This window comes from Mesoplodon mirus, assembly GCF_964341445.2.
Source record: "Mesoplodon mirus genome assembly, chromosome: 12".
In the NCBI taxonomy this organism is placed as follows: domain Eukaryota; kingdom Metazoa; phylum Chordata; class Mammalia; order Artiodactyla; family Ziphiidae; genus Mesoplodon; species Mesoplodon mirus.
This window is the reverse complement of record NC_138988.1, coordinates 72,445,242-72,458,283: the sequence shown is the minus strand read 5'-3', so window position 1 is coordinate 72,458,283 and position 13,042 is coordinate 72,445,242. Positions and strand designations below refer to the sequence as shown.

General features: G+C 57.5%; 2 protein-coding genes across 8 annotated transcripts in view; one reads left to right on the top strand and one right to left on the bottom strand.

Moving 5' to 3' along the window:
* MOCS1 (molybdenum cofactor synthesis 1) overlaps positions 1 to 7,412 on the top strand; it is a 36,831-nt gene extending 29,419 nt beyond the window's left edge. For 3 of the 5 annotated variants that reach the window (XM_082638195.1, XM_082638192.1, XM_082638194.1), the window contains 4 exons: positions 320 to 430; positions 2,936 to 3,056; positions 3,567 to 3,614; positions 5,541 to 7,412. In XM_082638195.1, the coding sequence (XP_082494321.1) occupies positions 320 to 430; positions 2,936 to 3,056; positions 3,567 to 3,614; positions 5,541 to 6,301 (1,041 nt within the window). In that variant the 3' untranslated portion in view covers positions 6,302 to 7,412. Of the gene's footprint in view, positions 1 to 319; positions 431 to 2,935; positions 3,057 to 3,566; positions 3,630 to 5,540 lie in introns of all 5 variants that reach the window. The other 2 variants (XM_082638196.1, XM_082638193.1) reach the window with 2 other exon arrangements.
* A 2,033-nt stretch (positions 7,413 to 9,445) lies between these two features.
* DAAM2 (dishevelled associated activator of morphogenesis 2) overlaps positions 9,446 to 13,042 on the bottom strand; it is a 113,346-nt gene continuing 109,749 nt past the window's right edge. For all 3 annotated transcript variants that reach the window (XM_082638189.1, XM_082638190.1, XM_082638191.1), the window contains exons 23-25: positions 11,960 to 12,091; positions 10,725 to 10,895; positions 9,446 to 10,497 (exon numbers count right to left, since the gene is read on the bottom strand). In XM_082638189.1, the coding sequence (XP_082494315.1) occupies positions 10,276 to 10,497; positions 10,725 to 10,895; positions 11,960 to 12,091 (525 nt within the window). In that variant the 3' untranslated portion in view covers positions 9,446 to 10,275. The remainder of the gene's footprint in view (positions 10,498 to 10,724; positions 10,896 to 11,959; positions 12,092 to 13,042) is intronic.

Here is a 13,042-nt window from a genome sequence, read left to right as displayed (position 1 = left end):
ACGTGGGGCAGGGATTAAGGAACTTGTAGGATGCACTGGACTGAGTGGTGGAGCGGGTGCTTGTCTGGCTCTTCCACGTGGCTGTCCCTGGCCGTGCTGCCCTCAGGTTCCTGCATCTTTAGTAGCCTTTGTTTTGGGCAGGCCAGGTGCAGGCGGAGAGCTCATGGGCTTCATACTGGAGTCTTCTGTTGTCCGAGGGCCTTGGGGGCTGCTTTCTTCAGGGCTCCTGGGGAGAGGGCCGAGAGGTAAGGGCTCTGATCTCAGGGGGAGAGCTGGCACTCAGCTGCCCATCCCCCTCCCCTCCACTGCTCACCCACAGACCTTTAAAATCCCTGGCTTCCGAGGCCGAGTCAGCTTCATCACGTCCATGTCTGAGCATTTCTGTGGGACCTGCAACCGCTTGCGAATCACAGCTGACGGGAACCTCAAGGTTAGTGTCCCCTTCCCCACGGGCACCCCTGTCCCCTCTGTGCTCTGTTTATGTCTTCCTGCCCGTGCCCCCTGATTGGAGGTGAGGCTAGCAGGGTACATGGGGTGATGGTGAGATAGTGTCAGATATGGGGGGATCGTGGGAGCAGCAGATCAAGGTGAACTCGTGGCTCCCATGGAACTGTCACCCTGGTTCCTTCCTTCCTTGGGTCCCTGGTTGATCAGGAGCCACTCTCCAGGACTCAGTGCTGTGGGCGGGCTGGGCGGGGATCGATGTGCCCTTTGCCCCCAGCCCCCACCCTGGTTGGCCCCTCCCACCAGGCCAGGGGTTCATTCCTGAGGCCGGCATCCGTTACTCATATCTAATATCTCATCAGCACATGCTGTGCGTTCAGCCCTGGGGACAGCGGCGGGTGGAAGGGAGGCACGGACATGCCCATCTTCTGTGAGGCCACAGAGACTCCCTGTGAGACCAAACCAAGAGCTAATGGGTGGCAGCACGGGATTCTTCATCAAATGAGGGGCCGGACAGGCCTCTGGTGGTGACGCTGGAGAGAACGCACAGGGACCTCAGTGAGCCATGGAGACTGGGCGGGAGGAGTGGGGGGGGGGTGGATGCGTTCATCCTGATTTGGCCAGGGCAGATTAAAGTCAGCTATGGGGAGGCCACCTCGTGGAGGGCTTGAGTGACCCCATGCAAGGTGCAGAGTGTGTCCTGTTGACAGGAGGACACTGGGCAGAGATTTTTTTTGTTTTTTTTTTTTTTGGCGGTATGCAGGCCTCTCACTGCTGTGGCCTCTCCCATTGTGGAGCACAAGCTCCGGATGCGCAGGCTCAGCGGCCATGGCTCATGGGCCCAGCCGCTCCGCGGCATGTGGGATCTTCCCGGACTGGGGCACGAACCCGTGTCCCCTGCATCAGCAGGCGGACTCTCAACCACTGCGCAACCAGGGAAGCCCTGGGCAGAGTTTTTATACAAGGTGGGGAGGCAGGATCCCTGATTCATGTTTTAGGAAGAATAACTCCCAGGTTGAATTTGGAAATAGACAGTTAGATGGCCACTTCGTGATGTTCCAGATATGTAAGAGTTAAGGTGAAGGTGGGAAGGAGGAGTGAAAGCACTTGGAGCTGCAGGTGTGGGTGGAGAGAGAGGCCCCCGGCTGTCTGGTCAGCTCTGGGACCTGCTTGGGATCGGGGGCGAAGGTGCTGGTGGGTGGGTTTGGACCGTCAGGCTGGACACCCGATAGGAACTGTGCAGCAGGTTGTTATAAAGCGAGGGGGTTTCCTGGGCTGGAGGCACAGGACTGAGTAGACGGTCGGTGATAACTGTGTCAGTCAGTCCCCTCCACCCCCCTGCGGGAAGTGGAGGGAGGATTCTAAGGAGAATGTGAGGAAGAGGCTGTTTATAGCGCAGGGTTAAGGGGGCCTGTAAGGGCACTGGATGAGCAGCAGCAAACTGCTGTCCCACGCCTGGGTGGAAGGGGCAGGGGAGGAGTTGTTGTCACTGGGCTCCCAGGAGAGCTGGAGCGGCCGCCCGGCTGGGGCTGTGATTGTGGACGGAAGCACCACTGCCGAGAAGTGCCTGGCCTTTCTCTGCTCTCACCCTCTGACCTCCCATCAGCCACACCCAGGAGGAAGCCAGCAGGAGGGGGGCTCTTGTTGCAGAGAAGGGCAGAGAGTGGAACCTGGGGGCTGGTGGGGAGCGAGGAAGGGGGACTGACCAGCACGGGGAAGTGGGTGTGTCTTCCGCTTAGATCTCGGTCATATCTTCTCTGATGGTCTCTGCTTGTCAAACGTGCTTCTATGCCCACAGCACCCTGTACAGGGCTGACACTTGGTAGGTGCTTTGTGGGGCTTCACGGGAGGAAGTAGGTGTCCCACTTTCTGGGACTGCCCCATCCACCCCGAGCCCCCCAGAGCTCCCAGCCTCTCCCAGAATCAGGGGAGCATTGAGTCAAGTTGGAATGACCTCAGGATGCCATCTCCACCAGCCCTCTGCTGTTCAGCCCCCAGTCAGGGACCACAAACCAGAGCAGGGGCAGGCGGGCAGGGTCCAGGAGCAAAGGGACTGGAAGAGGCTGGAGGGGAAATGGGTGCACCTGCCAGGTCTGGAGGGGGCTGCCAGGACTCAGCTCCCACTGACTGGGGTCCGTTCTCATGGCAATGAAGAGGCCTTTCCATGGAATGTCTCAGGAGAACTTGTGGATCTAGATTTTGATGTGCTATACCTGTTGGCAGTTATTTGGTTTTTTTCAAGTACGTGCCACGCACTGAAGGAAACATGACCGGAAGTCAGATGCAGGCCTTGGGGTGTCTGCTTTTGCCTCCTGCCCTTCCAACCCCTCCGACTCCTCCATCTAGCGGCCCCTCATTGCAGGAAGACCTGCTTTGAGTATGACCAGCCACGGGAGGCCTTCATGCCCAGCCCAGGGGGGCTCCAAGGATGGGGGCCAAGGCTCAGGATGAGGGGGGCCTGTTGGCCTCACCTGCAGTGTGACCTCTCCAGGTCTGCCTCTTTGGGAACTCAGAGGTATCTCTACGGGATCACCTGCGGGCGGGGGCCTCTGAGGAGGAGCTGCTGAGCATCATTGGGGCTGCCGTGGGCAGGAAGAAGCGGCAGCATGCAGGTAAGCGGGCGGGGAGGCCAGGCTGGGTGGTGAGGGGGCCGTTGCCAGCAGGAGGGAGGTCTGTAGTGAGCCAGCGGCACTCAGTGTGGCCCGTGCTCTCCGTCACTTCTGCTGGACCTCTAGACTTGGGGTGCGGTGATGCTTCTCCTTCCCAGGGGAAGTTGGCAGAGCAGGGCCTGCACAGGACGGGGGACCCCACATTCTCTCGGGCTGTTTCATTGGATGGTGGAGAAAGAGGGGTGTCACTGCCCCTCTCTCATCCCTGACAGGGAGGGCAGGGTCCTGGCATCCCAAAACTGTCATGGGCTCCATCATGGGAGACCTTGCAGTGTACGGCGGGGGTTTTTTGTCGGGGTGCGGTAGGTGAGTGCGTGTCCACGGGGCTGTCATACCGCTGTGTCCATCATCCGTTTCAGTGAACTCTTTTCCCTGCCCTCTTTCTCTCCCCGCCCTCTTTCTCTCCCCGCTTCCCTCTCCATCCTCTCCCTCCCCATCCTTCCCTCGCCCCAGGCATGTTCAGTATTGCCCAGATGAAGAACCGGCCCATGATCCTCATCGGTGGGTGACCCATCAGTACGTAACCACTCACCCTTGTCACGGGGGGATCCCGTGGGGCGGGGCCCCTGCTGTAGGCGCCCCCCACCCTGATCCTGCACTTCATCCTGAGGTTCTCATCCTTCACCTTTTCCTACCCCTCCAAGCCTTTACTGTGGCTTTTCTTCCCTTCCCTGTCTCCCTCTTACTGCACAAGCCACAGAAACCATCGGTCTGTCTCACCAGAAATCAGGTTGGGGGGTCCTCCAGGTTTATGATCGCTATGTTAGTTGTCCCCTGAAAATGGAGCTTCTGGGTAAGACAGAGATCTTGTCCTCGGCTTTAGAATCTCCCAGCTTGGATACAGTCACAGGCGTCCCTTCCCTTCTGTCCTGTGGGTCAATTCACGCACGTGTCCGGACCATTAGTGCCCGTTGGTCCTTGTGTTGTTACGCTTCTGTGTGGGCAGCGCTTAGGCAGCAGGCTAGGAGTGCTACTCAGCTTTCTAGGGAGGACACAGCCAGGATCTCAACTGCCTAATTCCTTAACTCCCGGGAACTTATGTGCCCAGGGCGTCTCTTATGTGCATAGGATGCTTCAAACAGAAACACCTTTTTATTGAGCCATATGTGGTCTCTAACCCTGGGGAACTAGCTGATCCACACAGAGCTTTGGGGATGCTGTTATCCCTCTGGCACATGCCCAGGCTAGAGCAGGGGAGGCCTCACCCCCTTGGCCACAGCCAGATCTGGGCCCCTGAATTGTGCCCTAAGCAAGAGAAAGCAGTGAGAACAACCAGGGGAAGGGATTCTTTTCTCCAGCACTTGGAGCAGAGTGAGCCCTGAGGCATGTGGGCTGGAGTGGGCCAGAGACAGCCCAGGGACCACACCAGCCACCCAGAGAAGGAAGGTAGGCTCACCACAAAATGCCATTGGGAAGAAAACTGTATCACCTCTCTTCTGCCGTCACCTCCACCATCCTCATCCTCTTGTGTTGGGCCTTGACCCATGCTGACACGCCTTGATGGCAAGGAGTGGGGGATGCCTTGATAATTGTACCTCTGACACTGACAAGGTAGGGGGGCCAGAGCATGACGGAAAGCTGGAAGTTGGGAGGCCTAATTGCTTCAGAAGGAATAATACTCTCAAGTATATAGAGTAACTAAAGTGGGCTGATCTCTGTAAAACCAAGAGTTGCCTAGAACGGGGCCTCTTAGACTTGCACGTGCCTGTGAATCCCTTAGGGATCTTGTTATTTCAGATTCGGATTCGGGAGGTCCGGGCTGCATCTCTTAACAGTCCCCGGGTGGTGCTGGTGCTGCCGGTCCCTGGACCTCCCTTTGAGTAACAAGAGCCTACAAGGTCCCCAAGGCCCCTGGGACCATTCGAATCAGCCTGTTGCTTTGTGCATGCTTCTGATCTGCTTGAGACGCTGTTTAGATAGATTAAATATTTACCTTAGTATGTTGTCTATAAACTGTATGATTTCTATTAGCCCTTCCCGGAGAATGTGAAGATGAGAGTAACTAATTGGTAATTCAGGCTGAGGCCTCGCTATCGTTTTAAGAAAATGAAGGGATGGAGCAGTCATCTGATCGAGGCTTCGGTCTTCAGACCTTAGGTGTTTCTTAGGAGAACTTGGGCAACGGGAACGTTGTGAGGAGGGGAGCCCAGGTGGGAGCACCCACAGACCCCCCTGCAGGGCAGGCAGAGCCTGCGGGACCCTTGCCCTGTGTACCTCCTGGTGAGGGGGGCTGCACGCTTTTATTCCGGGGGCCCCTCTCTGTGTATCGTCTCTCTCTCTCCTTGCTGTGCCCTTCGCCCCTCATTCCACTTTCCCCAGTGTGAAAGGGAGAACTCGAGGTTTGGTGGGGAGAGGCTTGGGGAGGGAGGTGGGAAAAAGACCTACCTTTTGGACTGAGTCTTTCTTCTCTTTCCTTCTTCCTTCCAGAGTTATTTTTGATGCGCCAAGATTCCCCACCAGCCATTCCCAGCATCTCCTTCAGGGACTCCCTCCGTGTTCAGGGTCTGAGACACAGAGTGAGTTTCTCCAGCCAGACGGTGACTTTGTGGAAAGGGGGCTGGCTCGCCCAGATCCCCCTCCTCGCCCAGCGGTGCCTGGGGTCTGGCCTCCCTCAGAGACATTACGGTTCCCACCTCGACTCAGATGCCAACCCAAAGTGCCTTAGCCCAGAGCCCCGGGCTCCTGCCACCCCGTCAGGACCTCTGCCCACCTCAGACCAACTGACCCACGTGGACAGGGAAGGACAGGCGGCTATGGTAGACGTAGGTGGGAAGCCAGACACAGAGCGGGTGGCCGTGGCCTCAGCCGTGGTCCTCCTGGGGCCTGTGGCCTACAAGCTCGTCCAGGAGAACCAGCTAAAGAAGGGAGACGCCCTGGTGGTGGCCCAGCTGGCAGGCGTCCAGGCGGCCAAGCTGACCAGCCAGCTGATCCCCCTGTGCCACCACGTGGCCCTGAGCCACGTCCAGGTGCAGCTGGAATTGGACAGCATGCGCCACGCCGTGGTGGTCCGGGCGTCTTGCCGGGCTCGGGGCCCCACTGGGGTGGAGATGGAGGCCCTGACCTCTGCTGCCGTGGCCGCCCTCACCCTGTATGACATGTGCAAGGCCGTCAGCAGGGACATCGTGTTGGCAGAGATCAATCTCGTCAGCAAGACCGGGGGTCAGCGGGGGGACTTCCATCGGACGTAGAGCTCCTGCCCCCTCTCACCCCTGGCCCAGCGAGGTCAAGAGATGGGATGCGATTTCAGCCGAGAGAAAGATGTCAAGTTCCTTTCACCCCGTCACCAGTTACTTTCAACCGGTAGGAACCCCAGGTCAGCCCACCCCTCTACTGCTCAATGACCTACACTGACCTGCAAGGTTTCCTTTCTTCCGAGAGGAAACCAGCAGGCCCGTCAGCCTTCCCGGACCCTAACTAAGGTCGTGGGAGGGGGCTGGCTGCAGTGAGCAAGGCTAGATAACCCCAAAATCACACTGAGTGACTTGTGGACTCTCTCCAACAGTCGAGCCCATAACCTCCCCTTCTCTCTCGGGTTTTCTCTTCTCCTTCCTTCCCCGGGAGGGAACCAAGGGCTCCTAAGCAGGAGCCTCGTGGGCCACAGCCCCGAGGCCTCCTGACCAAGCACACCTCCCACACCTGCCCTGCGCATGGCCCTTCCACCTGCACCCCTTCGTCCCGGGACACCAGGGGAGGAGGAGCGATGGAGCTTGCCTTCACCCGCACGGTGCACAAAATAAAGCCACGATGCCCATTTTGGGGATGCAAGAATGAGGACCGTGTCTGTGCCGAGGGCACCGAGCCGCTGTGATGGCAGGCCCACCCCTCAACCCAACGCCCCCTGGGGGAAGAGGAGGAGAGACGCTGGAAAAGCAAAGGGGCGCGTTCTCCGTGCACCCCCGCCGTCCCCGGGGGAGAAGGTAGGAGTGGAGTGGGAGGCCCAGAGATGCAGCATCTCCAGTAGTCAGCATCTCCAGTAGTCAGGTCGGGGTGTCCGAAGCTCATCCCGTCGCCGGCTGGTAGAGGTCAGGGGGTGCAATTAGAGGCTCCTGTTTTTCACAACCCCAAACGCTGGACGCGCTTGCTGGGTTCTCTCAATGTGGGTAGGTGTCTCTAGTTCTAGCCTCAGTCCCCCCACTCTCCCGGCCCCCCGCCCGCCTTTCCTCCTGGCCCTGCACCCAGGTGTGCTGGCAAATGTTTAACAACTAGCTCTTGGAAAAGAAAAAAAGGCCAATTTCCATGGTCTAAGTCCTCCCACCTTGGCCAATTTCAAGCTACCGTACGACATGAACTGGCTTGCGGAATTCCTGAGGATGTAACAGTCAGGGCTCATAGAGCTGGTAGGACTTGCTTCCAACAACACACCATGGGCTATGCCACTCCCCAGCACGCCTCACATCCCCGTGTGGGAAGAAGGCACAAATTTCAAGGCAGGTTAGGTAGGGGTGGCACAGATTTAATATTTTTTAGTATTACAATATATTCTTATAAAAAAAGGTGCAGGCGAAAAGGACGCTGCAGATTTTGTACATTAGCCTCATTTGTCGTCTGAAACAGCTGGTGAGAACAGCCTTGGCGTGGAGGTGGTAGAGGTGGGGGGGGATGGTCACGGCTCCCCCAGAGGGTGGAAAGAGGATGGGGTTGGGGAAGAGCCTGGACCAGATCCTTCCCCATCCACCCGGAGAATTTTCTCCTCCCGCCGCCCTAAACACGCCTCCCTTCCCTCACAGGGGAGGGGGAGCGGATGTTGCTGCTGAGAAGGGGACAGGTTGCATCAGATTAACTGAATTTTTACATTGTACACAAAATTAGCTGGAGAAGTGAACCCAGAGGTGGCAGGAAGGGCACCTGGCAACGACCAAAGGAACAAATACAACAGGCGTCAACATTGAGCACATCAGAGACCAACTCAGCCGTCTCCAAGGCACCAGCACTTCTTGCTGAGTCAGCCGTGATGGTCTGTGGTCCAAGGCACTGTTGGCGATCTGGCTACAGTGGCGTCTGGTGTCAGAGCCACTGGCCAGATCTAGAAAAATAATAAATAGAGAAAGCAAAATCTTTAGAGGTGAGAAGCCTGAGCCCTGGAACAAGCCATATACGTGTCCTCTGTAAACAGTTAAACCAAACTGTGCTTTTCTGTGGATCCAACGTGTCTCGAACGTCTTCCATATTCCTTCTTCCCTGGTGCGTATCCAGCCTTCCACGGTGGGTGGGAATGCCGGGGTTTGGGCAGGCCTGTTGGCTAGACGTGGAGCCCTCCCTATTCCCGGTCCCAGTGGGTGAGGTGGACCTCGGCCCGGCCAGTCTGGGGGAGGACCCTGCGAGGTCCCACCACAACCTTCCCATTGTCCCAACGCCGGCTTCTTCCAGCGGGTGCTTGTGGGTATCACACAGCTCTGCGGCCACTCTTCCTGGTAAGCCTTCACCTTCCCCTCACCTGGACTCCAGGATGGCTGCTTCACACCGGTCCCGACCAGGCTTACACTTGCTCAGTCCCTCCCCCTTGAACCAACACACATGTTGGGCTCAGCAACCCTGTGTTTCTTCCCCTGCAGCTACTATGGTCCCACCCTCAGAAAAGATAGGCAGCTGAAGAGTGGGCCCAGCCCACCAGTCTGTCCACTGGCAATAACCCTGAGCTGGAGGAGGAGGTCAGGTGAGAAACATAAAAGGGCAGGAGGACAGGAGGGCAGGGAGCCTGTGGATGTGGGGTTGCAGGGAGGGTCAGGCAGGCCTCACAGACACAGAGGATGAGGGGTTAACTCTGGAGGGTTGGAAGTGTATTAAAAATGAGCCTTGATGGAGTTCAGCTCACCTCTGTCCTTTTAGAAAATTTGTGTAGATACCAGCCATCATCCTGTCCCACAAGGACAGCTCCTGGTGGACAGAATGAAGGTGAGAACGGACAGGAGAACCAGAATGAAAGTCAGTTGAACCAAGTCGGGTCCCGGAGCTGGGGGTGGGTGGGACCCCCTCAGCTTTCCACCCCTGCCTGCTCTGGGCACCCCCCCCATCTGAATGCCCCTGAGGAGGTCCCCTTACTCCCTTAGAGGTGGCATGTAACTGAAGAGGGCAGCTCTTGCCCTTGGAGCCCTTGGAACCAATGCCCCAGGGCCAACCTCAGCCAGATAAACGCAGCTGGAAGTGTCTCCTGCAGGCTGGGCAGAGCAGGAGGTCACTGTGCCTCCTGCTCAGCAGCAGATGTCAGAGGAGTACGGGGTCCGAGTAATGTTCAGTGGTAACCTAGGCGCTCTGGGTGGAGCTGGCCGTTCAGGTGCTGCCCTCTGGAACCCCTAGCCAATGTGTGAGGTCACTGTCTCGCTTCAAGACAATGGTCAGGTTGTACAGGGTGGGGGTGGGGAAGGAGAGTTTCATTCCAGGGTCCCTGTACCCAACATACGAGGTGTGGTGATGAATGGGGTCTTCTTTCTTGAAGCCCTTCCCTTACCAGATCCATCAAGTACCTGATAGTGAGCCCTAGTCGTGAGAATCCAAAGGTGAGTTTTCTGGGATTCTGGATTAGTATAGGATAGAGATGGCAGGAGGGAAGGGAGAGAGACTTAAGACATGCAGGAGAGGGGCCAGAGGCTCGTGATGTAGGAAACAGGCACTGACACCCTGTCCTGATGACTTGGTCCCTGCATCATCCTCCCAGCATCTTTTTTTTTTTTCCTGGAACACATCTAGCTAGCATATGTCATGCCTCTTCCTTTCAATAGGAGACTTCGCCCCAGATCAACATTCCATTAAGCCTACTCTTGAGAGATGGGAGCCTGGATGCCCCCGCCCATTACTCCCCACGGCACGTGAAATCTGGACAAGGTCCGTGGACCTCTCTCCAGGCTAGATATGGAACAGCTCTGTGCCAACATTTGGGTGTCCATGCTGGGGGTTAGGGAGCAGGGCCGGCCAGGGATGGCCAAGTCCGCCTCAGAGAGTGACCCCTGGGGCCAGGGTGCAGGAAGAACAATGGGAAGAGGAGATGAGGGGAGCCCCTTCAGGTGGGGAGACACCGGGTCCTGCCATGCAGCCCCGCCCCCAGGACCCAGCCCAGGGCTCTAAATCCAGCACCGAATTGTGTAAGTATCACTAGCACGGCCTCCTCCACTCTACCGCCCTGGGCCCATCCCTGTCTCCCAGCCTCCCGCTGCAGCCAGTCCCCAGGTCAATAGTTTAGCCTGTTTATGGCCCGCTCCCGGGTGGCTTCCAGGGCCTGGCTCCCTGACCGCTTGCGGCTGCGTTTGAGTTTGCACAAGTCCTTGTCGAAAACTTCGCCCGAGCGCAGGGCAGACACCAGGTCGTCAAACTCGCCGCCCTCGTCCAGCGCGCTGCCCGCGTGCACCTTCCGCTGGCGCTGCCACCGCTCCCGCTCCCGCTGCTCCTTCAGCTGGAGGGGCGAGGAGGGCGGGTGAGAGGCCGCGGCCCAGCACATCCACCGCGGTCCAGGTCACAGACACCTGCCCTCCTTCGCGGGTTGACGCCTGGGCTGGGCTGGGTCTACCAACGGGCCCCTTTCCTCCTTGCTAGGGCACCCTGAGCCTCCCGCCGCCCACGGCGCTCTCCACTCCCTCAGCCTTGCTCAGGCCCAGGCCCAGGCCCCGGCAGCAGCCTCACCATGGCCTCCATGCGCGCCCGTCGTTCCTCCTCCTCCTTCCTTCTCCGCATGGCCTCCAGGTCCTGCCGGGCCTCCGAGAAGGCCTGCAGGAAGGTGTCGAAGATGCCGAAGAATTCATCCGGCTGCATCTTGCTGTCCTGCTCCCCGAAGTGCATCAGGGCCTTGGAGAACTGTTGAAGAGAAGGGTTGGTGGAGAGTCCCCCCTGAGCCTGGTGGGCAGTTGAGTTCCAGCCAGAGCAGAGCTCATCCAGGTGGGGGGGCTTTGGGGGCAGGGCCAGAGAGGGGAGGCCCCTCCCCCCATTCATCAGGGTAAGGACAAGGCTGAAGGAAGGAAAGGCTTGAGGCTGACACCTGGGGAGGTGGGAGACCCAGGCTGGCTGACAGAGGCTGCCCAGAGTGACCTCTGGGTCTGTTAGGGTATAGGTACAGGACCAGGAGCTGCAGACCTTGGGAAGCACTTCCTAAGGTCAGGACCAAAAGGATGTCAGGTCATCTAGTTATCGGGTAGTTATTTAACCCCTCTGTGCCTCGGTTTCTTCATCTGTAAAGTGGGGATAATAATAGGACCTACTTTATAGTGTTGGGGGGTGTTAAATGAGTTAGTGATGCAGAGTGCTAGCTACATGCCTGGCACTATTACTGAGAGCTACCATCTCCAATTCAACCTATGGAAAACACTCTAAGAAAGCCCTCACTACTCTTAAGTGTGCTCCCTGGACCAGCGGCATGGGTGTTTCCCGGGAGCTGGTTAGAAAGGCTGAATCTCAGGCCCCACCGCCGGCCTCCTGAATGAGGACCCACACCTCCAGAAGACTCCCACAGTGGGGGTCCAGAGGCGTGTCAGAGTGCAAAGCAACCGAGAGCAAAGCTATGGGGTCCGGAGTCAGGCTCCTAACCCAGCGCTGTCTGTCACAGCTGGGCAGCCCTGGGCAAGTCACTTAACGTCTGTGGATCTCAGTGCCCGTAGCTGTGGAATGGGATGATAGCCTTTCAACAAACCCAGAAGGTAGGTGGTGAGACAGAGGATGGAGAACACTTAATGGGGCGCCTGACGTCTGGTCAATGGGCTGCTTGCAACAGCGTTGCTGTCGCTTTTCTCGTAGGAGCGAGGAAACCCTTTCTCCTCAAAGCTCTGTGCCTCTGGGTGTGTCCCTTCTGGGCCACCTGTGGTAGGACCGGTGAAGACAGAGAGGGGTGGGGGTGGGGCCAGCCTGGGGGCTTGGGGCGCCCTTACCTTGGCCCTGGCTTCATTGAGCTGGTCCTCCAGCTCTGAGAAGCTGAAGCTGGAGACCGTGATGAAGTCGCTCATGACCGGGACAAACCTGTCGTTTGGATCCCACGCCTGGCGTTTCTGATATTCCAGCTCCTGAGGAGGGAAAGCCAAGTGCTGGTCAGACCAGTGCCAGGACAAGAGTCAGGAATGCTGGGGCTCACCCCATCCTCCACCCTCCTTGCCAATCGCAGGACACTGAGCCTGCCTTTGCAAGAGGGAACACCCTGAGTCTCAAAATTCTAAGGGTGGCAAAGATTGTGAGTTATCAACCAGTCCCCCCTGCCTCTATCCTTCCCTGGCCCCCACTGCTGTATTCCTTTCTCTAGATCCTGATACCCAGAGCGTGGTCTGGGAACAGCAGCGTGAAATTTTAAGAAACAGGCTCTCAGGCCCCACTCAGAATTAGAATCTGCATTTTAACAAGACCCTTGGGTGATCTGTGTGCTGATTAAAGTGTGAGATGCATTTCCAAATCTCCCAGTTGATGTGATGCTGCTGGTCCATGGACCACGGACCACATTTTGGGTAGCACTTCAAAGGGCTATAAATTAGAAAGCAGCCCCCTGCCCCGTCCCCACACCACCATAATGGCAACAAAAGGCCCCTTCTCATACTTCTTTCTCTAAGCCCATTATCCCCTTAGCCGCCTCCCCACATACGCCCAGTGAAGATGAGAAGGCTCTCTAGTTCCTAGAGGGAAACAAAGGAGTGGGCCACGTCCACACTGGGCTAGAGACAGTATCATCTGAGAAGCCCTTAGATCAGGAATAGTAGAGATCTGGGTCTCCAGCAAAAAAAAAAAGTATAGCCCCTGGGTCCTCTACTGGCCCAGGGAGGAGGTGAAGAGACATAAGGAAAGAACTTCTGGGGACACTGGTCCCCAGTGTCACACTAGGTGTTACCTGCCCTAAGTCAGCTTCCACGGCATGCAGATCCTCTCGCATCGATTTGAATCAATCTTAAACGTGGCAGATTTCCCATTCACTCCACTCCACTGTGCAGTGATAGGCTACAGGCTCAGATGGATGTCCCCTCTTCAGGAGT